The sequence below is a fragment of the Calypte anna genome, unplaced genomic scaffold (assembly GCF_003957555.1).
Source record: "Calypte anna isolate BGI_N300 unplaced genomic scaffold, bCalAnn1_v1.p scaffold_86_arrow_ctg1, whole genome shotgun sequence".
Taxonomy (NCBI): domain Eukaryota; kingdom Metazoa; phylum Chordata; class Aves; order Apodiformes; family Trochilidae; genus Calypte; species Calypte anna.
In genome coordinates this window covers 286515-308036 of record NW_022045534.1, presented here as the reverse complement: position 1 = coordinate 308036, position 21522 = coordinate 286515, and the positions used below count along the sequence as shown (strand labels likewise).

General features: G+C 69.2%; 4 protein-coding genes across 7 annotated transcripts; 3 read left to right on the top strand and 1 right to left on the bottom strand.

Annotated features, from left to right (window-relative positions):
- The first annotated feature begins 83 nt into the window (after nt 1-83).
- Nucleotides 84-9862, top strand: AGBL5 (ATP/GTP binding protein like 5). 2 transcript variants are annotated; one of them, XM_030468821.1, is made up of 10 exons: nt 84-303; nt 641-812; nt 1792-1958; nt 2528-2705; nt 3660-3838; nt 3996-4554; nt 5650-5819; nt 7459-7594; nt 7754-7944; nt 8481-9862. In XM_030468821.1, the coding sequence occupies exons 1-10, from the start codon at nt 116-118 to the stop codon at nt 8722-8724; spliced, it is 2184 nt and encodes a 727-aa protein (XP_030324681.1). In that variant the 5' UTR covers nt 84-115; the 3' UTR covers nt 8725-9862. The 2 variants fall into 2 exon arrangements, 1 of the variants encoding a protein (XP_030324681.1); XR_003988917.1 differs by having other exon boundaries at nt 116-303; nt 7754-8016; nt 8481-8563.
- LOC115600367 (translation initiation factor IF-2-like) lies at nt 8935-11398 on the top strand. The gene is made up of 7 exons (XM_030468815.1): nt 8935-9075; nt 9272-9360; nt 9795-9944; nt 10232-10347; nt 10678-10721; nt 10830-10891; nt 10996-11398. The coding sequence occupies exons 1-7, from the start codon at nt 8935-8937 to the stop codon at nt 11396-11398; spliced, it is 1005 nt and encodes a 334-aa protein (XP_030324675.1).
- On the bottom strand, nt 11260-15247 carry OST4 (oligosaccharyltransferase complex subunit 4, non-catalytic). 3 transcript variants are annotated; one of them, XR_003988918.1, is made up of 3 exons: nt 11833-11929; nt 11473-11663; nt 11260-11426 (listed from the first exon to the last, which is right to left on the bottom strand). XR_003988918.1 is itself a non-coding variant. In XM_030468823.1 (3 exons), exon 2 carries the CDS (start codon nt 11660-11662, stop codon nt 11549-11551), a length of 114 nt encoding a protein of 37 aa, XP_030324683.1. In that variant the 5' UTR covers nt 11663; nt 15229-15247; the 3' UTR covers nt 11260-11426; nt 11511-11548. The 3 variants fall into 3 exon arrangements, 2 of the variants coding, with proteins under 2 accessions (XP_030324683.1, XP_030324682.1); XM_030468823.1 differs by lacking the exon at nt 11833-11929 and adding an exon at nt 15229-15247 and having other exon boundaries at nt 11511-11663; XM_030468822.1 differs by having other exon boundaries at nt 11511-11663; nt 11833-11926.
- Nucleotides 13351-20132, top strand: EMILIN1 (elastin microfibril interfacer 1). Its single transcript, XM_030468820.1, has 8 exons — nt 13351-13605; nt 15488-15613; nt 16115-16323; nt 16411-18129; nt 18545-18643; nt 18771-18788; nt 19079-19213; nt 19640-20132. Exons 1-8 carry the CDS (start codon nt 13433-13435, stop codon nt 19963-19965), a joined length of 2805 nt encoding a protein of 934 aa, XP_030324680.1. The 5' UTR covers nt 13351-13432; the 3' UTR covers nt 19966-20132.
- The last annotated feature ends 1390 nt before the right edge of the window (nt 20133-21522 follow it).

Sequence of the window (21522 nt, the reverse complement as noted above, 5' to 3'; positions counted from 1 at the left end):
CCGTCGAATGGGCGGGCGCGTTGCTGGGGCGCGTCGGCCAATGGGCGGCCAGATTGGTGTCGCCGGGCGCCGGTGGGGCCGGAGCGGTGCGGGGCGATGCGGGCTCCCCGCCGCCATGGAGGTGCGGTGCGGGGGGTTGCTCTTCAGCTCCCGCTTCGACTCCGGAAACCTGGGCCGGGTGGAGGTGGTGCAGCCGCCGGGCGGGGCGGGGGCCCGGGGAGCGGCTCTGCCCCCCGCTGACTACGAGTTCAACGTCTGGACACGGCCCGACTGCGCCCAGACCGAGTATGAGAACGGCAACAGGTGAGAGCGGGGACACGGGGGGAGACACCCCCGGACAGGGGCCGTGGGGCTGGGGAGAGGCGGTGCGGGGGGCAGCGGGGCTGCGGGAGGGAGCGGGGGGGTCTCATGGGGTCCGTGCCCCCCCTCTCCCCATGGAGGGGGCTGCCAGGGTGCGTGCCTCCAGCGGGGAGGGGGCTGCTGCGGTGCGGGGGTCAGTGGGACCGGGGGTCAGGGCAGCTGTGGGGGACTCATGGGGTCTGTGCCCCCCCTGGGGGTCTGGCAGCTCCTGGGGAGGCGATGGGGGGGTCAGGTTCCCCAGGACGAGGGTCTGATCCGGCTCTGCCGCCGCTGCCCCCAGGTCCTGGTTCTACTTCAGCGTGCAGGGAGGTGCCCCGGGGAAGCTGATCAAGCTGCACATCGTCAACATGAACAAGCAGAGCCGGCTGTACTCCCAGGGCATGGCCCCCTTCGTACGAACCCTGCCCGTGCGGCCCCGCTGGGAGCGCATCCGAGAGCGGCCCTGCTTCGAGGTGGGGAGGGGGCTGGGGAGGGGCTGGGGAGGGGATGAGGAGGGGATGAGGAGGGGCTGGGGAGGGGGCTGGGGAAGGGGCTGGGGAAGGGGCTGGGGAGGTGCTGGGGAGGTGGCAGGGGAAGGGCTGGGGAGGTGCTGGGGAGGGGGCCGGGGAGGGGGCTGGGGAGGGGATGAGGAGGGGCAGGGGAGGGGGCTGGGGAGGGGCTGGGGAGGGGCTGGGGAGGGGGCTGGGGAGGGGCAGGGGAGGGGGCTGGGGAGGGGGCAGGGGAAGGGCTGGGGAGGTGCTGGGGAGGGGACTGGGGAGGGGGCAGGGAGGGGCTGGGGAGGGGGCTGGGAGGGGCTGGGGAGGGGCAGGGGGGGGGGCTGGGGAGGGGGCAGGGGAAGGGCTGGGGAGGTGCTGGGGTGGGGGCAGGGGAGGGGACTGGGGAGGGGGCTGGGGAGGGGCTGGGAAAGGGCAGGGGAGGGGGCTGGAGAGGGGCAGGGGAGGGGGCAGGGGAGGGGCTGGGGAGGGGCTGGGGAGGGGACTGGGGAGGGGACTGAGGAGGGGCTGGGGAGGGGGTGGAGAGGGACTGGGGAGGGGGCTGGGGAAAGGCAGGGGAGGGGGCTGGGGAGGGGCAGGGGAGGGGGCAGGGGAGGGGCAGGGGCAGGGGGCGGGGGGTGGTAAGGACACAGGTCCTTCCCAGGGCCAGGAGCCAGGTACTGGTGGGGTGCAGGCTCCTGCCGGGTGATTTCCCTGTTGTGAGGGGGCAGCCCTGGCTCTGCCCTCGGTGTGTGCCTGGGGGGTGGTCTCAGGGAACCCCCTGCCCTCCAGCCAGGTGTCCCCCGGGGAGCGGGGTCTGCAGGGGTGAGCAGGGAGCCGAGGGCTCTGCTGGAGGCAGCCCGAGGGTCTGGGGGAAGTGAGTGGGGGGCTGCAGTAGCAGTGCTGGGAGGTGTCTCTGTGTGGTCTCTGCTCCACCCCTGCTCCGTGCCTCTCCCAGATGGTGGAGACTCAGTTTGTTCTGTCCTTCGTCCATCGCTTCCTGGAGCATCACGGGGCCACCACGTACTTTGCCTTCTGCTACCCCTTCTCCTACACCGACTGCCAGGAGATGCTGGCGCAGCTGGACAGGCGCTTCCAGGACTGCCAGCACATGTCTCCCAGCAGGTGCCTGTCCCCAGACCCCTGCCCACCTCTTCCCCAATGGGGGGGCACAGTTCGTGGGGGTCCCCGTGTCCCCCCTGGTGCCTCCAGGTCCCAGCTGCAGCAGCTGCCCCTGAGCCTGTGCTTCCGTGGGGCCTACAGAGAGTCCTTTGGGACAGATCTGCAGCATTGCCCAGGGAGTTCTGGAGGGGCTGTAGCACACTTGCAGCCCTGGGTCTGGAGGCTCTGAGAGGACAGGACCCTCTTGCTTTCCCTGTCCTGTCTGTGGGAAGGTCCTGGCACCTCCCCTGCTGCTCTCTCCCCCTCAGCCATGGGGACGTGGCTGCCCACAGCCAGCTGGGGAGTTTCCCCTGGGCTCAGAAAGCTCTTCTGGGAGCCAGAGAATAAGGCCACTGCTTGGGTACCCCCAAGCTATCTGTGCCATGGGGCTGTGGTCTTAAAGTCCATTACTGGAAGGGGTTTGTCTTTAGTTGCCATGTGATGGAGAACAAGAAGAATTTTGTGGTCTGGTGGTGGGGTGGGCACTGCTGCTGGCAGGGACGGGGGGGCTGAGCATCCTCCCTTGCCCCCAGCCCCCTCGACTCGGTCTATTACCACCGGGAGTTGCTGTGCCACTCCCTGGACAAGCTGCGGGTGGACCTGGTGACTGTCACCTCCTGCCATGGCATGCTGGAGAAGCGGGAGCCCCGCCTGGACAAGCTCTTCCCAGACACCAGCACCCCCCGGCCACGCCGATTCACCGGGAAGAGGGTGAGCTGCCTGCTGGTGTCACATCCCACAGGGCTGCAGCAAAGGCTGTGACACCCTCACCAGGGAGCAGCAGCCACCAGGAGCACCTTGCACCCCCTCAGCACCCCGAAACAGCCTCTGGTAGCACCACGAGCCTGTTCCTCGGGGCAGAAACTAGTGTGGGGTTTCTCTGGAGGTTTGTTCACTCCTCTCTTTGTTGCTGTGGACCCGTGAAGCTGTGAGTCCCAGAGTCATCAAGGTTGGAAAAGATCTTTGAGATCATGGAGTCCAACCCTTCCCCCAGCACTGCCCAGGCCACCCCTGCCCCATGTCCCTCATCCCCACATCCCCAGGGCTTGCTCTGAAACCCCTCCAGGCATGATGGGGACTCCAGCCCTGCCCTGGGCAGCCTGGGCCAGGCCCTGACAACCCTTTCCAGGCAGAAATTCTTCCCCAGCTCCAACCTAAACCTCCCCTGGCACAACTTGAGGTGTGCCAAAAGTTCCTCTTGTCCCATCCCTTCTTCCTTGGGAGCAGAGCCCGACCCCCCCTGGCTCCAACCTCCTCTCAGGGGCTTGCAGAGAGCCACAAGGTCTCCCCTCAGCCTCCTCTGCTCCAGGATCAGCACCCACAGCTCCCTCAGATGCTCCTGGGCAGAGCTCTGCTCCAGACCCTGCCCCAGTTTCACAGAGAAAGCAGCTGGCAGTACTGGGGGGTGTCAGTCCTCGTATCTGTGGGGGGCAAGGATGGGCAGGGTTTGGGGTCTGTGTCTCCTCTTGCAGCAGGTAAAGCAGCCCCCAAACACTGTCAGATGGTCACACACAGCACCTCATTGTCTGCTCCGTGTAAAGGTTTCAGCTTCAGCTCCATCTCAGGCAGGGGTAGCCCCAGGGAGTGTCCAGCTCCTCACTGAAGCTGTCTCAGTGTCCTGGGACAGCAGGAACCTTCCCATCCCCTCTCTGTCCTTGCCCCCAGGTGTTCTTCTTGAGCAGCAGGGTCCACCCAGGAGAAACACCTTCCAGCTTTGTCTTCAACGGGTTCCTGGACTTCATCCTGCGGGAGGAGGATCCCCGTGCCCAGATGCTGCGAAGGATGTTTGTCTTCAAGCTCGTCCCCATGCTGAACCCTGACGGGGTGGTGCGGGGCCACTACCGGTGAGTGGGGGGGTCCTGGGGACAGCCCGGGCCCAGCTCCTGCCCTGGAGCCCCCCGTGGGGCTGCCCACAGCCCCGAGACCCAGCGTGTGTGGAGGAGCGACCCGAGGGCTGGGGGCTGCTGCCAGGGGCCTGATGTCTCCCCCCGCCCCATCCAGGACGGACTCCCGGGGGGTGAACCTGAACCGTCAGTACCTGAGCCCCGATTCAGAGCTGCACCCTGCAGTGTTTGGGGCCAAGGCCGTCCTGCTCTACCACCACATCCACAGCCGTGTCCTGCCCGGCGCTCCCGACTGGAGGACGTTCGTGTCCCCGCTGAGCCCCAGCTCCCTCAGCACAAAGTCCTCCAACCCCCCTGCCCGGGGCAGCCTCCCCGCCCTCTCCCAGCTGGAGAAAACCAACAACCTCCGTAACGCCTGGCGCCCCGGCACCACCCCCAGCACCCCCCGGGACCCCCCGAGTCCCGCAGCGCCCACCCCCCCTCTGGGCAAGGACCCGGGGCTCTGGATCCTGCCCTCCAGCCACTCCCCAGAGCCCTGCCAGAAGCAGGAGCAGGAGGAGGAAGAGGAGGAGGGCAGGGGGCTGCTGGCAGACCCCCTCCCCGAGAGCATCCCTCCCCAGGACAGCGGGCTGGCCTACTACGTGGACCTGCACGGCCATGCCTCCAAACGGGGCTGCTTCATGTATGGCAACAGCTTCAGTGATGAGAACGATCAGGTGAGGGGCTGGGGGGTGGGCTGGGACCCTCGCACTGTACCAGGTCCCCGACACTCCCCCCTGCTGCAGGGTGGGAGGTCAGGACTGGGCTTCAGAGCTGGGGGGGCTTTGCAAGAGGGAGGGACTGACCCTGCTCTGCCTCAGAGAGATCTGGGGAAGGGTCTGGAGCAGATGTCTGCCCAGGGGCACTGAGGGACCTGGGGGTGTTGATCCTGGAGCAGAGGAGGCTGAGGGGAGACCTTGTGGCTCTCTGCAACCCCCTGAGAGGAGGTTGGAGCCAGGGGGGGTCGGGCTCTGCTCCCCAGGAATAAGGGATGGGACAAGAGGAACTTTGGGCACAACTCAAGTTGTGCCAGGGGAGGTTTAGGTTGGAGCTGGGGAAGAATTTCTGCCTGGAAAGGGTTGTCAGGGCCTGGCCCAGGCTGCCCAGGGCAGGGCTGGAGTCCCCATCATGCCTGGAGGGGTTTCAGAGCAAGCCCTGGGGATGTGGGGATGAGGGACATGGGGTGGGGGTGGTCTGGGCAGCATTGGGTTGTGGTTGGGATCAATGATCTCAAAGGTCTTCTCCAACCTAAGTGAGTCTGTAACTCCATGACTGAACTGGAAGAGGCTGGTGCCATTCCCACGTTGGATTTTTTGGGTTGATCACAGGAAGTGAACACCTGTGGGTCAGGGAGGGTGTTGGAGCAGGGATGAGCAGTAAGAGAAAAGTCTCCTTCCCGCAATGGCAGCTGGGGAGGAAGCTGCACGGGGGGACAAGCAATGTCTCTCCAGAGTCTGTGATTCTGTAGAACCATGAGACCCATGCTGAGGCTCATCCTGTAGGAACTGCTGATCATCTGGGAGGTCAGAGGGACATGGGGTGGGGGTGGTCTGGGCAGCATTGGGTTGTGGTTGGGATCAATGATCTCAAAGCTTTTTTCCAAATGTAAAGATCTCATGTTTGCCTGATGTGGGAGGGCTGTGGTGCTGAGGGGCTGGGGTTGTTCAGATGGGTCCTGGGCACCACTGCACAGCCTGGCACTGGTACTGCTGGAGCAGGACATGCAGCTGAGGGGTCCCCCAGTGTCATCCCTGCTCCTCTCCATCTCCCAGGTAGAGAACATGCTGTTCCCCAAGCTCATCTCCTTGAACTCCCCTCACTTTGACTTCATGAGCTGTAACTTCTCAGAGAAGAACATGTACGCCCGGGACCGGCGGGACGGGCAGTCCAAGGAGGGCAGCGGACGAGTGGCCATCTACAAAGCCCTGGGCATCATCCACAGGTAGGAAACCTTCCTGACTGACTCTCCTGCCCAGCTCTCCTCCCCCTGGAAGGACTGGGGGTTCAAGGGAAGTTGAAACAGCTCCTGCAGAGCAGCCATGGGGCTGGGGATGGTCAAGGAGCATCTTGGGCTCTGCTTCCCCCTGTCCCATCACGTCCCTTCTGCATCTTGCCATAGAGCAGCTTGTGCACAGCTTTCCCAAAGGAATTCTGCTCTTTCCCAGATGTTTCTGTTTGCATGGAGACATGATTAAAAGCTGTTCAGTTGTGGTGGGCTCAGCTTCCCCACAGCTGGCGTGCAGAGTTGTGGTACAGGCAGCCCAGGGGATCGTCCCCTCTGCTCTGGGGAGACCCCCCTGGGGTAAAGCTGTGTCCATCTCTGGGGTCCCCATCAGCAGAAGGACCCGGAGCTGTTGGAGCCAGTGCAGAGGAGGCCCTGGAGCTGCTGGGAGGGCTGGAGCAGCTCTGCTCTGGAGCCAGGCTGAGAGAGTTGGGGGTGTTGAGGCTGGAGAAGAGAAGGCTGCAATGGGGAGACCTTAGAGCACCTTCCAGTGCCTGAAGGGGCTCCAGGAAAGCTGGGGAGGGGCTTGGGACAAGGGCCTGGAGGGATGGGACCCTGCGAGGGGGAAGGGTTTGGAGCTGGGAGAGGGGAGATGGAGAGGAGATCTTGGGCAGGGAGGGAGGGAGGGAGAAATGGTTTGGTTGGACTTGGTGATCTCCAAGGTCCTTTCCAGCCATGAGCATTCTGTGATTCTCAGGTGTGGGACATGGGTTAGTGGTGGCCTGGAATAAGGTGATGTCCTGGCTGGGCTGGAGTGGGCTAGGAGAAGGGGGAAGGGTTTGGAGCTGGGAGAGGGGAGCTGGGGATGAGATGTGAGGGAGGAATTGCTTGGGTGAGGGTGCTGAGCCCCTGGTTGCCCAGGTTGCCCAAGGAAGCTGTGGCTGCCCCATCCCTGGCAGTGTCTCAGCCCAGGTTGGATGGGGCTTGGAGCACCCTGGGCTGGGGGAGGGGGCCCTGACCATGGCAGGCATCTCAAGCATGAGCTTAAGGTCTTCCAACCCAAACCATTCTGTAATTCTAAGTGGAGAGATAAGACATCCCTGCTGCTCTCCTGCCCTTCCCCAGAACCCTGCCTGCTGCCATGTGCTGGTGGTCCAGGGTCTTGTTGCCAGAAAATCAGCCCCACATGGGGCTTTGCCCTTGGGGAGCCTCATGCTGTCCCTTCTGCTCCCCTTGTCCTGTCTGTAGCATGATTTTGCCAGGGGTGACCCCAGAACATCTCCTGGTTGTCACCTGACCCTGAAGGGCAGTGGCTGTGGTGGCCCTGGTGGCTTTGGTGGTGTGAGTGTTGGTTTAATAGAAAAGGTGGGTGCTTAGGCACTTTGGGAGATCAGTGCTCAGCCATCACTCGCCCCCTCCAGTCCCCCTATAGCCAACCCTTGCTTTGCCCTTGTTTTGGGATCTGCTTCCCTGCATCCTGTCCCATTGCTGCTTCTCACCCCACCACTGCTTTGTCCTGCTCAGCAGACATGAATTGGGTCAGTGGGTTCCATGGCAGGAGCCACATCCCCCCCCCCCCCCCGGCCCTGGGCTTGGGGGGGATGCAGGGGGGTGACACGGGGTCCATTTTGCTCCCCAGCTACACCCTGGAGTGCAACTACAACACGGGGCGGGCGGTCAACAGCATCCCTGTGGCCTGCCACGACCAGGGCCGGGCCAGCCCCCCGCCCGCGCCCACCCTGCCCGCCCGGTACACCGTGGAGCTCTTCGAGCAGGTGAGGGGGGGCCCGGCCCGGCCGCAGCTCCACCGGAGCCCGAGGTGGGATGGAAGGAGCTCGGGAGGCGGCGGTGCCTGGGGTGCGGGGCTGGGGCAGTGCCCGGGGTGCCGGGCCGGGGGTGTCCCGCCCGTCTCAGCCCCCCCGTGCCCCCCGCAGGTGGGCAGAGCGGTGGCGGTGGCTGCGCTGGACATGGCCGAGTGCAACCCCTGGCCCCGGATCGTCCTCTCGGAGCACAGCTCCCTCGGGAACCTGCGCGCCTGGATGCTGCGGCACCTGCGGGGGACCAGGGGTGCGGGCGGGGGCCCGCGGCGGAGAGGAGGTGCCAGGACCCCCCCCAGGAGCTCCACGTAAGGGCCGGCCGGGTTGAGTGGTCAGGAGCTGCAGGATAACGCCAGTTAGAGATGATTAATGTGCTCCAAGTGAGTGCCCCCGCAGCTAACGCAGCCCCGGTTATCTGCTTGCTGATCCCCCCCCCTCGCCGGGGCCCCCTCCGCCTCCCTGCGGGGTTTGCTGCTTCGGGAGCTGCGGGGGGGGAGGGGGATTCCTCGGCCCCGGGGGGCTGCGGGTTCAGCCGGCGTCTGCTGCCTCTCCTCTGCTCCCTGCCCAGCCCGGCCTGGGATGGATTTGGGACTGGGGGTGAGGGGAACGACGCTGCTGCCCTGATTGGGGGGGGGGGGCATGCCAGCATGGGGCAGGGGGGTCCGCAGCAGCCCCGGGACAGCCCCTTGGGACCCTCCTGTCCCCAGCTCCTCACCAGCCTAGGGCAGAGCCCGGGGGTCCCTGCAGCATCCACAGCCCAACGCTGCGTGCCTGAAGGGAGGGTGCAGAGGGGACCCTTTCCCGCAGAGTCGGGCTGAGCCTCCTCTTCCTCACCCTCTCGCAGGGGGCTGCCGGCCTCTGCCTCCGAGGACGCCCTGTGCCGCTCCAGGAGCTTCAGCACCGGCGGGAGCAGCCAGGACCCACCGCGGGTCGGAGCCCCCCCCAGCACCGCCGCCGGCTGCGGCCGCCCCCCGGGCCCGGGGGGGGAGAGCCGGAGCCCCGGGGAGGGCAGAGGTAAGGGGGGCTGGGGACCCCTCGGGCGCCTCCTGTGGTCCCTGCCCAGCTGCTGCACCGGGCCACAGCCCTGAGGAGAGCTCTGCGCCGGTGTCACCCGTGCCCCGGTGTCACCCCAGTGGTTTTGTGTGGAAGAACGTGTGTGCTCTGCCAGCCCTGGGCGCTGTGCTCAGCTCCCTGCTCCATCCCCGGCACAGCAGCCCTGTCCGGGGCACAGCCCCGTGCTGCTGGGGACCGGGGGGACACCGAGGGGGACCAAGGGCCACGCTGGGCTGTGACAAGGCATGGCCACGGGGCTGCTGGAGCAGACAGCACCAAAAACCTGCACTGGCCTTGACCCCAACACTGCCCAGCCCCACGGGGACACGACCAAAGTGCCTTTTCCGTCCCAGGCACCCACCGAGCCCTCACCAGTGGTGGCTGTGGTAAGGCAGGGGGGCACAGAGCTGCGATTTGTCCCCTGGGGACTGTGAGCTCAGGGCGAGTCCTGGCCATGGGGGTCAGGAGAGAGGCCCCATCATGTCCCCTGTGCCAGCACCGGTGACCCTGCAGCTGCACCATCAGGGCTGCCAAAACAAGGTGAGGTGCTGGCCGTGCCCCCTGAGCCCCTTGTGCTGGCAGGCCGAGTGCCAGGGGATGCCCCAGTTTCCCATGCTGGTCCCACAGCCCCTGGCTGGGGAGCAGAGCTGCAGCAGGAGCCCCAGAGCCAGGTAGTTGGGTGAGTGAGGGTCCCCAGGGCTGCCTGGGGAACTTGGGGTGACCCTGCTGCTGTTCCTTGTCCCCGGGGCTGTGTGTGCTGGTGCTCCTCAGGAGCCATCCCTCTGTCCCACTGTCCCCTTGTTCCTCGTTTGTCATGTCCATCACCTGCCTGATGGCAATAAAAGGCTGAAGCTCTCCTGGGCCGCTGTGGCGTCTGTCCCTCCTGATGCAGAGCCTGTCCTACCCCCAGTGACCCGCTGGGGACAACCCCCAGGCTGGGGGACACCGGGCAGACTGGCAGGAACAGACCCCGTGGGGCTGGAGGGTTGAGGTGGGCTGGCAGGGGGTGGGTGGGTGCCCCTGGCAGGGGCTCTTCCCTCTTGCTGGCACCACGGCCATGTCTGCACGGGGACCTGCCTGTGTCCCCAGAACACTTTGTCCCCAGACCGCTGTCCCCGTGGCTCTGCCCGTCCAGCCCCTGGCTGCCCTATGCCAGGAGGTGGTCAGGAATGCTCCTGATGGTGCCAGACCCCTGCCCCGTGTCCCCACTGTCCTCACAGTCCTCTGAGCCCTGGGAAGGGTCTGTGGCTCCCCGGTGAGCCCCCTGTACCCACAGCCTCTGCTCCTCACCACGGGGGCTCCTGGCCGTGGCTCTGCCGTTGCTCACAACTCCCCTGGGCACTCCCTGTTCCCCAGGGGACTCTATCCTGGTGCTGGTCCTGGGGACACCTCGGCTTCCCCTCCTCTGGGTGTCCCTCGTGTCCCCCCCAAGACCCTCCAGGGGGAAGAGCCGAGTAGCCCCGGGCTGTGCGTGCGGCCTGTCCCCAGCTCTGCCCCCCTCACCCACCCCCTGGGCTCAGCCCTGTCTCGTTTGCCCCACAGGGATCCCCCCGGCGGGTTCCCGGGCGGCGCCGAGCACCGGTACCGGCCACGGAGCGTGGGAGGCCCGGCGCGGCGCGGGAGAGCCGGCGGCTGCCCACGGCACAGCCCCCCTGCAGGTACTGGGGAGGGGGCTGCCCCACAGCTCTGCCCCACGGGCCGGAGGGATGTGGGGCTGGGGAGCAACAGGAGGCAAAAGGGGCTCCCCCAGAGCCACCTGCAGCCCCCCGGGGTGTGGGGCACAGCACAGCAGCCACTGGGCTAAGCTGGGGGGCTTCCCTAAGGGCTGGGACACCCTGTCCGTGGAGCTGAGACCCCCATCTGTGGGGCCGGGACCCCTTCCCACGGGGTCTGCCAGGCATTGCTGCCCAACACAGTGCTGGGAGCTGTGTGGACCCCCTGTGCAAACACCCCCCCCTCCCCCGGTGCCCACCCCCTCCTCTCCCCAGGCACTCCCAAAGAAGCCGGAGATCAGGAGAGCCCCGGAGCTTGGGTAGGTGCTGCAGTGCCAGGGGACCCCCGAGTGAAGCCCCCCGGGCAGTGGGGCTGGAGCTGCAGGGGGGTCACCCGCTGGCAGTGACACCGGTCCCTGTCCCCACAGGGCTCTGCCAGGAGCCCCCCAGATGGGTGCCGAGCATCGAGGGACCCCTCCTGCACCCCCAGGTACGGCCTCGCAGCGGTGGGGGGGACCCCAGCCTGGCTCCCCGTGCCGGCAGGGCCTGGGGAGGGGGCCGAGACCCCCGCCCACCCCGCTGTGCCCCCCACAGTGCTCAGCCGCCGGCCGCCCCTCGCCCCGCTCCTCCCGGCAGCTCCTCTGCTCCTGCGCTGAGCCCTGACCGCACCGGGGACCCCCGGCACCCCCGCACCCAACCTGCTGCAGCGCCCAGCCCGGCAGGGCCGGGAGGGGCCGGACCCACTCAGCCACCGGCACCGGCACCGGCACCATCCCTGCGGGGCAGCCCCCATCGTGGCAGTGCCCGCCCCGTGGCACCTCCCGGCGGAGCGGCGGGAGAGGTTTTTAATTCACACGGTTTAGTCTGGAACCATCGTGTTGGTGTTAAAGTTTGTTCAGAAGGAGCACGGCCTCGGACCGGCACCAGAACCGAGTGGGCACCAGGGAGCCATGAGCGTGCTGGGGGTGGGGGGCGGTCCGGGCACCCCCACGGGTGAGGGGCTCGGGGCTCGGTTCGGCGCAGCCCTGCGGGAGGGAGAAGGGTGTGAGTGGTACCGGTGCCGTGGGTCACCGTGGGGGTGCGGTGCCGGTACCGGTGCCGGGGCTCACCGTGGGGGTGCGGTGCCGGTACCGGTGCCGTCCATGTCTCACTCCTGTTTCTTGGGGTTGTTGACGGCCACGTAGTGGTAGAGCACCACGAGGAGGAAGAGGGAGACCCCCAGCATGTTGGCGAAGATGGCGAGCTGCACGTCCGTGATCATCCTGGGTGGGGGAGCGCGGGGCTGGCACCGCGGGGCGCGGACCCCCGGGACCCCCCCGTCCTTCCCCCAGAGCGGCGGAACAGCACGGGTCCCCCCGCGCCCCTCCACCCCGGCCCGAACCCCCTCCCGAACCCCCCGGTACCGCCCGGTTCTCCCCCGGCCCTGCTCACGCGCTCCCGGTGCTGCCCACGCGTCTAACGGCGCCGCGCGACACTTCCGGCCGCCGGGCAGGGCGGGAAGGGGGGCGTGGTTAGATTGGAGGGCGGGACGTGTCAAAGGGGCGTGGTTGTGACGTCACGCGCCCCTCGTGACCGTGCAGTGACGTCACAGCCCGTTCCCAGCCGCGCCGTGACGTCACAGGCCGCCGCCTCAGGGCTCTCCCCACCCCCGGGCGGCAGTGACGTCACGAGTTCTGGCCCCAGACCCGCCGTGACGTCGCGGCGCGTCTCGAGCCGAGGAGGGGGCGGGGACACGGAGGGGGGAGGGGGCGGGGCCGCCGGAGCTAATTATAGCTAATTACATCTGAGGGGATGGGGCCGCGATGGGGAGCGGGGCCGGGGGGGGGAGGGAGGGGCCGGGGTGTGCTGGGCTTGGGGTGGGGCTGCCCACAGCCCGAGGGTCCCCACCGCCCCCCGTGGCCCGTCCCAGCCGCCCCACGCCCCAGCAGCACCCGCCACGCTCAGCTCCTGAGCGCTCAGCCCGCGTGTGACCCCCCCGTGACATCTGAGCGCAGCCCCAGACCCCCCCTTTCCCCGCCCTCTCCCCTCCCCCCGCCAGATGCCGGCAGCTGTTTGTGCTTAACCCAAATTCGGGAGCCCCAGAGCGCGGCGGGTTCCCGCGCCCCCGCGCCAGGCCGTGGCGTCACCCGCGGCCAGGGCCAAGGTGCGATGTCACCCGGAGGCTGTGACATCACGGCGTGTTCCGGGGGAAGCCGTGGCGTCACTGCTGGCCCAGGCCCCAAGGGTGACCACGATGTCACTGCCCGTGTCCCCTGGGTCCCCGGTGACCCCTCCGTCCCCATGACGGTGCCGGTGGCATCGGGGCGGGACAGTGCACCGACACCGGCTGTTGGACCGCATGGAGACCCCGCAGTGCCGCGTGGGGACACGATGGCTCCGCGTGGGGACATGGCACCCCGGCACTGTCACACGGTGCCACACGGGGACGTGGCCGGTTGGGTACCGTGTGCCGGGAGCTGACGGCAGGGCCGAGACAGCGGCCGATGCCGGGGGGTGCAGTGGCAGCCCCGAGGTGGGGGGTCGAGCAGTGCGGGACCCCCCAGTGCCAGTGCTACGGCTGCGAGGGTGCGGGGAACGTGCGGTGCCCGTGGCGGTGCCCGGCTTGGGCAGCCGTGCGGGGCCGGGGCTGTGCGGTACGGTGCGGTGGCGCGGGGGGGAGGGGGACGGCGGAGGGAGCCGGGGATGGCGGCGGCAACCCTGGCCCCCCGCCCGGCCCCTCTGGCTTCCCCCGGCCCCCCCCGGCCCGTCCTAATGAGAAGCAGATGTGGGGCCGGGGGGGCGGCGGGGGCCGCGGTGCCCGGCGGGGCCGCGGTGCCGGGCAGGAAGCGGGGGGCCCCGGGGACCCCGCGGTCGGCGGGCAGCGCCGGGGCGGCTCTGGCGGCAAGGGGCTGGCCGAGGCGCGGCCAGGGGAGGGGAGGGCAGAGCCGCCGAGCCGAGCCGGGAGGGACGGAGCCGCGACGGGACGCGCCATGAGCTGCTGAGCCCCCCCCGCCCCGAGTCCCCCGAGCCGAGCCCCGCGGCAGCGCCCAGCATGGCCCCCTGGCTCTGGCCCTGCCTGCTGGCCGCCCAGGCCCTGGCCGCCAACTTCCCCCCCAGGTACAGCCTCTACACCGGGGGGGCCGCCCCGCTCGGCACCGGACAGGCCGCGTCCCCCCAGGGCCCCAGCGTTCCCCACGGCGCTGCCCGGGCCGCCAGCCGGCACAGGTAGGAGCTGCCGCCGCCTGGGGGGACACCGGGGGCACACGGGGGGTAGCGCCTACCCCGCAGTGCCGGGGGGAGCGGAGGGCAGCGCCCGCCCCGACGCCGGGACCCGGGCAGCGAGCGGGCAGCGAGCGGCGTGTGCCGTGCCCAGCGTCCCGGCAGGTGCTGCCCACCCGGGGGGTCGGGGGGCTGCCTCCTGCTCCTCGCGGTGCCGGGGGGTCGGGGGGTGGGTGCACGGGGAGGGTGGGGAGATGCGAGGGGCCGAGGGCCGGCGAGGGGGCTGAGGCGGGAGCGAGCCGCGGTGCGGGGAGCGGGAGGGAGCTGGGCTCGGGGCCGGCAGCCGCAGGGTCGGGGGCTCTGGGGGCCGGGGGGGCGGTTCTCCCTCGGCATCCCCGCTTCCCACTGCGGGGTCCGCGCTGCCGGGGAGGGGGTGAGGAGCCCCGGCACACCCTGCACGGGCCGAGCAGCGTGGGGCTGGTGTGAGGCGGCTTGTGGCGGGGGGCGGCCCTACGGCGGGCTGGGGTCACTCTCCCCGCGGCCACATCAGCGCGGTGGCAGCAGCGTGGCCATGTCGGGTGGAGCAGCCGGCGTCCGCCCTGTCCCTGCCCCACGGCCGCCCCACCGCAGCCCCCCACTCGAGAGGGGGGTGTCAGGGCCCTGCTGAAGCCTGGGGGCTCCTGGGAAAGAGGAGGTGGATCAGGCCCCCCTCAAGCCCATCCCCACAGCACCGTGGGGAAGGGACACGGCTGAGCCTTGACCTGGAGTTCTGGGGACACAGTGGAGTCCTCCCACAGGTTGGGGAGCACAGGGGATGTCCCCTCTCCCTGCTCTTTCGGGGGTGCTCCTGTCCCACCCCATTTCACATCCCCATTCACCCCGTGAACCCATCCCAGGACATCCCCGCTCCAGGGCAGTGGGACTCCAAGGCAGCCCGGGGGGTTCCGGAGATGGGGGCTGCGGGGGCCGGGGAGGGAAGGGAAGGGGGAGGCAGGGGAGGCTGTGGGTCGGCGCAGGAATTCCCCGCGGCCCCTGGGGAGGATCCTGGAATCCAGCCGGGCCTGAGGGGAACGGCCACAGCTCCACGGGACCCCACTGCACTCAGGGGGGGCCAGGGAACGCTCCTGGGGGGCTGGGGATGGCCCGAGGGGATGGATTGGGGGGGGCTGAGGACGAGGACGGGCTCCCAGCTCAGGCTCGGACCATATAAGGCTGTGCCAGGGTCCCTCAGCCTGTGGGGCTGGGCTGGGGTCTATGCAGGCTGTGGGGGTGGGGTCGTGTGCCGTGGGGCTGGGGTCTCTTCTGCTGTGGGTGGAGTGGGGGGAGTAGCACGCTTCTACTCAACAATGTCCCCATCCCCCCCCATACGCTCTCAGGGAACTGCTCCCCCCTTGGAGCCTCCTGGTTGGGGGGTGCGGTGGCTGTGGGGGGCCGAGCCCCCACGTGGGTGGTTACGCGGGCTGCCCCTGCCCCCCCTGGGGCTGAGGGGACAAGGGACACACGGGGGGGTGACAGAGCAGGATGTGGAGAAAGGTAGGCCCCACAGCCCAGCGTGACTGGTCTCATCCCCCACCCCCCGGGAGCCCCCATCCCCGTCTGTGGCTGTGGCTGCTCCTGCGATGCCATCACGCCCTGCCGGTGCTCGGCAAAGGCCCCGGTGCTGCGGGTGGGCGTGGGGCAAGGCCGGGCCTATTGGCCTCCAGCACTGAGTTGGGGTGGTGGCTACTGGGAGAGCCAGCAGGGCCAGCTGGGGGACTGGTGTGTGCCGAGGGTCCGGCGTGTGCCAGGGTGTGCCGAAGTGTGCCGGGGATGTCCAGAGTGTGCCAGGGAAGCCGGTGGGTGCTGGGGATGGCAGGGATGCCGGTGGGTGCCTGACCCCTGTCTGCAGGAACTGGTGTCCCTACGTGGTGACACGCAGTGTGAGCTGTGTGGTGGAGGATGGCGTCGAGAGCTTCATCAAGCCGGATTACCAGCCCTGTGCCTGGGGGCAGCTTCAGTGCCCCCGCGTCCTGGCGTGAGTGGGGACAGGGCTGGGGGTCTTTGGGGATGTGTGGGAGCAGCGGCGGGGTCAGCCGCGGCCCCGCCGCCCCCCTCGCCTCTGCCGTGTTTATCCACCCCGGGCTCGTGTTTACTTTTTCGCAAGAGCCGGCGGCCTCGAGCACTGCCGGGGGGACGAGCGGCCCCCTCAGTGCTCCAGCAGCCCCCATGGGACCGCGTCCCACCTCTGGGACCCCCGCCGCACTCCTCGCCCGGGGCCGCTCTCCATGCGGGCGGTGCGGGGGGGTGGTGGCAGTGGGGCAGTGGGCGCGGGCAGGGGGCAGCGCCCCCCCGGGGGGGTTGAGCAAGAAGCCGGCGCAGGCGGAGACCGAATCGCGGCCGCAGTTTAGTTCAGATCCCGGCTCCGCACAGAGGGGGCAGGGGGCTGGGTGCAGACAGGGCCCCTCCACACCCTTGCCCCCGGCGGGGGTCCCGCTCCACCCTCCACTCCCCCAGCTGCAGCCCCCTCTGCCCGCAGGTACCGCAGCTTCCTGCGGCCCCGGTACAAGGTGTCCCAGCGCACGGTGTCAGAGCTGGCCTGGCGCTGCTGCCCGGGGTACTCGGGACAGGACTGCACCGAGGGGCCGGCACCGGCCTCCCCCCTGCCCACCGGCCACCCGCGGCCCCGGCCCGGCCGCCCCACGCTCTCCGGCTTCGGCAACCCCCTCAGCGGCCTGGGGGGCGAAGGTAACGCCGGCAGGCGGGGGGCACTGCCACAGCAGCCGTGGCGTGGCCGTGACCGTATCCATGGTGACCCTGGCGGTGCGGTGGCAGGTGGGGGGGACGCGGAGAAGCTGCGGCGACTGGAGGAGCAGGTTCGGCGGCTGAGCGAGGAGGTGGAGGAGCTGCGGGCCGGGCGGGAGCCCCCGCCCCAGGCGCCGGACGGTGGCACCGAACAAGTGACGGAGGCCACCGAGGTGCTGAGCCACGTCCAGCGGCGGCTGGAGGAACTGGAGAACCGGCTGCCGGGACGGGACGGACAAGGGGCAGCCTCCACGCCGGAGCTGGAGCGGCTGCAGGAGGCCTGTGCGGTCTGCGTGACCGGCACCGAGGGGCTGCGGAGACAGGCGGCACAGGACCGGGAGCGCATGCGGGCGCTGGAGAACCTGGTGGGCTCGGTGGACCAGCGCAACCGGGAGGCGGTGGAGACGGTGCAGCGGCACATCAGCAGCTTGAGCAGCCGCCTGGCCCCCGGTGCCGGTGCCGTGCCGGACGAGCTGCTCCGGCGCCTGGCCGAGCTGGAGCGGCGGCTGGAAGGGTTTCCCGCGGCGGCGGGCCCGGGGCCGGTGTTGGCCCGGCGGCTGGCCGAGCTGGAGGGGCGGCTGAACGCCTCGCGGGCCGGGCCCTGGCCCTCCGAGCCCGAGGGGCGGCCAGGGGGGCTGCCGGGGCGCCTGGACAACCTGAGCCGGGCGGTGGAGGGGCTGGTGGCCATCGGGGACCAGCGCGGCGCCCGCCTGGCCGAGCTGGAGGAGCTGGTGTCCCGCTGTGGCCAGCCCTGCGCCTCAGCCCCTCGGGACGGGCAGGAGGGGCCGGGGGTGCAGCTCGGCCCCCTCCTCCGGCAGCTGGAGCGGCGGCTGCAGGACACCGAGGGGCAGCTGCGGGCACTGGGGGCCGGCGAAGAGGGGCCGGCTGGGACCCTGGGGGGGCTGCGGGGCTTGCTAGGGGCTCATGGGGAGGCTCTGGGGAGGCTGGAGGGGCGGCTGAGCCGGCTGGAGGCCAGAGGAGCTCTGGCAGAGGAGATGGAGCAGCTCCGCAACCGCACGGGGCGGCTGGAGGCTGAGCTGAGGGGTCTGGGCGGCCGTCCCTGCCCCTGTGCCACCGTGTCCCCCTCGGAGCTGGAGCGGCTGCGGGCAGAGGTGGGGGTGTGCACGGCCGCCTGCCGCCCTCCGGAACCGGGGCCGGAGCCAGAGCCAGAGACGGAGCTGGAGCCGGAGCCGCCGCTAGAGGGGTTTGGGGTGTTCGGGGGCAGCTGGCCCTGGGAGTTGCGGGATCTGCGGGGCGAGGTGGCGTCCGCCCTGGTATCGCTGGGGAGTCTGAACGCCACGGTGCAAGGGCTGCAGGAGGAGGTGGAGGAGCAGGGGGCCCGGCAGCGCCAGCTGGACGCCATCACCCACCGCATCGTGGCCGAGCTGGACACAGCGGCGGAGCGGGAGGCAGAGCAGGAGGCAGAGGCCCAGGAGCGGCTGGAGGGGCTGGCGCGGGAGCTGCGGGCGGGGGGCTGCCCGGCGGGGCTGGAGCCGCGGGTGGCGGCCCTGGAGGGGGTCTGCCGGCAGCTGGAGGCTGTGGCTGGGGGGCTGCGGGGGGTCCGCGAGGGGCTGGGCCGGCACGTGGCCGGGCTGTGGGACGCCGTGCGGGAGCTGAACTCGACGACCACCGAGAGCGCTGCCCGCCTGGGGAAGGTGCTGGACGGGCAGCGGGGGCTCCGCGCCATCAACGCCAGCCTGCAGGAGCTGCGGGGGGAGCTGCGCCACGGGGGACAGCGGGGGGACCCTGGTGTGTGGGCATGGGGGGACATGATGGGACTTGGGGACACAGGGAGCTGAGCCAGGGGGGACAGCAGGGGGGACGCTGGGGAACCCAGGTGTGTGGGGCACAGGTGGATATGGGGACACAGTGAGCTGCTCCATGGAGGACAGAAGGGGGACACAAGGACATGGGGGCACATGGGGAGCTGTGTCATGAGGGATGGTGAGGTGTCCTTGGTGTATGGGGAATGCAGGACATGGGGACACAGGGATACATGGGGACACAGGGTCACCAGCAGGCAGGACAGGGGTGCTATGGGGACACAGCTGGGTGGTAGGGGTTGGGGGCACAGGGCCACAGGAGGCCACAGGTTATTGGGCAGTGGGGTGAGGGGAAGGGCTGGAGGGAGGAAGAGCTCTGACCTCTCCAACCACACCCATAGGCCCCCCTGGCCCTGCTGGCCCCAGAGGTGAGACAGGTCCCCCCGGCCCCTCTGGGCCCCCCGGCAAGGACGGAGAACAAGGCCCCATGGGCCCCCCTGGTAAGGAAGAGAGACACCCCATTCCTCCCCCCCCTTCCCTTTGGGGCAGTACTGTCCAGGCTGGACCCTACACGTGGGCGTCCTTCCCTGAACCAGTCCTGAAGCCCCTTCCTCACCTTCCTCCTAGGGCTGCCAGGAGAGAGAGGTAGGGATGTTGGGGGGCAGAGGAACTGGGGAGCTTGGACAGGGCTGGGGGAGGGGTATGAGGGGGAACATGGTGGCTGGGGGTGCAGTGGGGGGATGTGGTATGGGGGGGGTCACAGACATAGCAAAATGGGGGGCAGGGGCGTCCAAGGGGGTCGGGGTGGTGCCAGAGTGGGTATGGTAGGGCAAGGGACCCGGTGTCCCCCTTGATGCGGGGCCCAGGCACAGTGGGTCGGGGGTTTCAGAGGGGCTGCCGGGTGGGTCCGGTGCCCTCCCTAACCCCTAGTCCAGGCCTGCGGGGGGAGGCGGGCTCTGTGCCCCGTGTCGCCTTCTCGGCTGCCCTGAGCTCACAACGCGTGGAACCAGGGACAGTCCCCTTCGACCAGGTCCTGCTCAACGACGGGGGAGCCTATGACCCTGAGACGGGTGAGGAAGGGGCACCGGGGTGAGGGAGGGGCTGGCCAGTGGGAGGGGGCTGTGGGACAGGAGGTCCTGGGCGTGCCCTGATGGCTGGGGGTCCCTGTGGTGCAGATCCTGTCCGGGGTCCTGGGAGTGTTGGGGCGGCGGGGCATAGGCAGGGGGTTCCGGAGGCTTCAGATCCCTCCCGGGCATGCTGTGGGGCTCTCGGGGGTGCAGACCCCATCCCGGATTGATGAGAGGCTTCCAGAGGTTCCGGGAGGGGTCCCAGTAGTGCTGTGAGAATGCCGGGGGGGTCCTGGGGGTCGCACAAGTGCTGTGGGTGTCCCAAAGGTGCAGACCCGGTCCGGGGTTGGTGTGGGGGTCTCAGCGGTGCCAAGAGGTGCCCCGGGGTGCCGTGTGGGTCTCGTATCTATCGCCCCTCACTCCCCGCAGGTACGTTCACGGCGCCGGTGTCCGGACGGTACCTGGTGAGCGCGGTGCTGACTGGGCACCGGGCCGGGCCGCTGGAGGCGGTGTTGGCCCGCTCGGGCCAGGGCATTGCCCGCCTGGACTCGGCCGGGTTCCAGCCCGAGGGACTGGAGAAGGAGCCGGGAGCCGCACTGCCCCCCGCCCCCGGCGCCCTGGGTGTCTTCACCCTCCTGCTGCCGCTGGCGGCCGGCGAGACCCTCTGCGTGGACCTGGTGTCGGGGCGCCTGGCGCACGCCCCGGATGAGCCCCTCACCCTCTTCAGCGGGGCCCTGCTCTATGAGGACCCCTAGAGCCCCCCCAGACCCCCAGGGGTCCACACACCCCGCCGGGACCCTCACCCCGTTATTTATCAGCACCCCCACCCCTTACTTTCCTGTCACCACACGTCCCTCCCAACACTGCCACCCCCACTCTGCCCCCCACCCCCTTCTCAGACACCTTCTCCCCCAAATAAAGACGCGGCACCGGGTTTTGTACCCGCGGCTCCGGCTCCTTTCTTCCGCCGCGACGCCGGTGGTTTTTTGCCCTGTGTGAGACCCACAGCCCAGCTGGGACCTCCCAACCCCCAGCATCGCCCCAGCCAGGGGTGCTATGAGGAGGGGGCACGGCCAGCCCAGCCCGGGTGTCCCACCACGATCCCGAGGGTCCCACTGTGGTCCCCGGGGTGTGGCGTGATCCCAGGGGTCCCGGCATGGTCCCTTGGGTCCATGTAGCAGAAATCCTCGTCCCAGCCTGAGAACTTGTCCTCTGGTGTTCAGTCACTCGATAACCGGTTGAAGTTAACACAGGGAGGTCCTGGGGGGTGGGACAGGGTCAGAGCCGGCCCCTCCTGCCACACAAGCCCCCGAGCCTCCAGTCCCCCCCTCAGCCCCTCGATGGACGGCAGGGTGGGGGGGCTCCAGCTGCTGCAGCTGGGAATGAACTACGGGGGGGGGTTCAGGAGGGGTTGGGGTGTCACTGCCTCCCCCCCACCCGTGCTTCTTCATGCTGCAGATGCCTCCGGACGTGTTCCCCGCGAGGGGATGGTGTGGGGCAGGGGCTTGGAGTGGAACTCCCTGACCCTCGATGTTCCCCCAGCACCTGCACCGCTGGGACGGCCTAGGCTGGGACACCGGGACCCGCAAGCACCGGGCTGAACCATGGGGACTGCAGTGCCATCATCCGGCTGGGGACACTGTGGCTCTAGTGTCACCCAGCTGGGCCCCAGGGACTCCCAGGGCTGGGTTCTGGTTGACCTGATGCTGCCTGACACCCCTCCACAGGAGAAGGTCCCACTCTTGTCCCACTCCTGTCCCCATCCTGGGGCCGCTTGCTCTGTCCCGGTGTTTCTGGGGTGGAAGGAGCCGAGGGGGGTACGAGGGGGGAGAGGGAGCAGTGGGACCCTTCCTGCTCATCTCCAGCACTAGCACCCTTGGGTGCCACGGGTGGGGATCCCAGGCATGGGGGGTCCTGGGGATCCGGGAGACACTCAGAGCACCAGGCAGGGGGGCAGAAGGGGCTGAGCTCCAGGAAGTCTCTTTGGGGGGAAGAAGAGAGCCAATGGGAAGGAGGGGTCCTGGCCGTGCCCCCCTCCAGGAACAGTCTGGGGGGGATCATGGGAGGACATGGGGGAAAATAGGGACACACAGTCCTTGGCCACGGTGGCACAGGTGACACATCCCTGTCGTGACACTGTCCAGGGGTTGTTCCGGTACAGAGGGGGTGTGACGGGGGAGTGTCACTTCAGGGGGTGGCAGTCAGCTCAGGGACGGTCACCACAGAGCCCTGCACCCTGCCCAGAGTAGCCCCGTGAAGAGTGTCACGGGGGCAGTCCCGGAGTGGGGGACTCGGGGGGCTCAGGGTTCCTG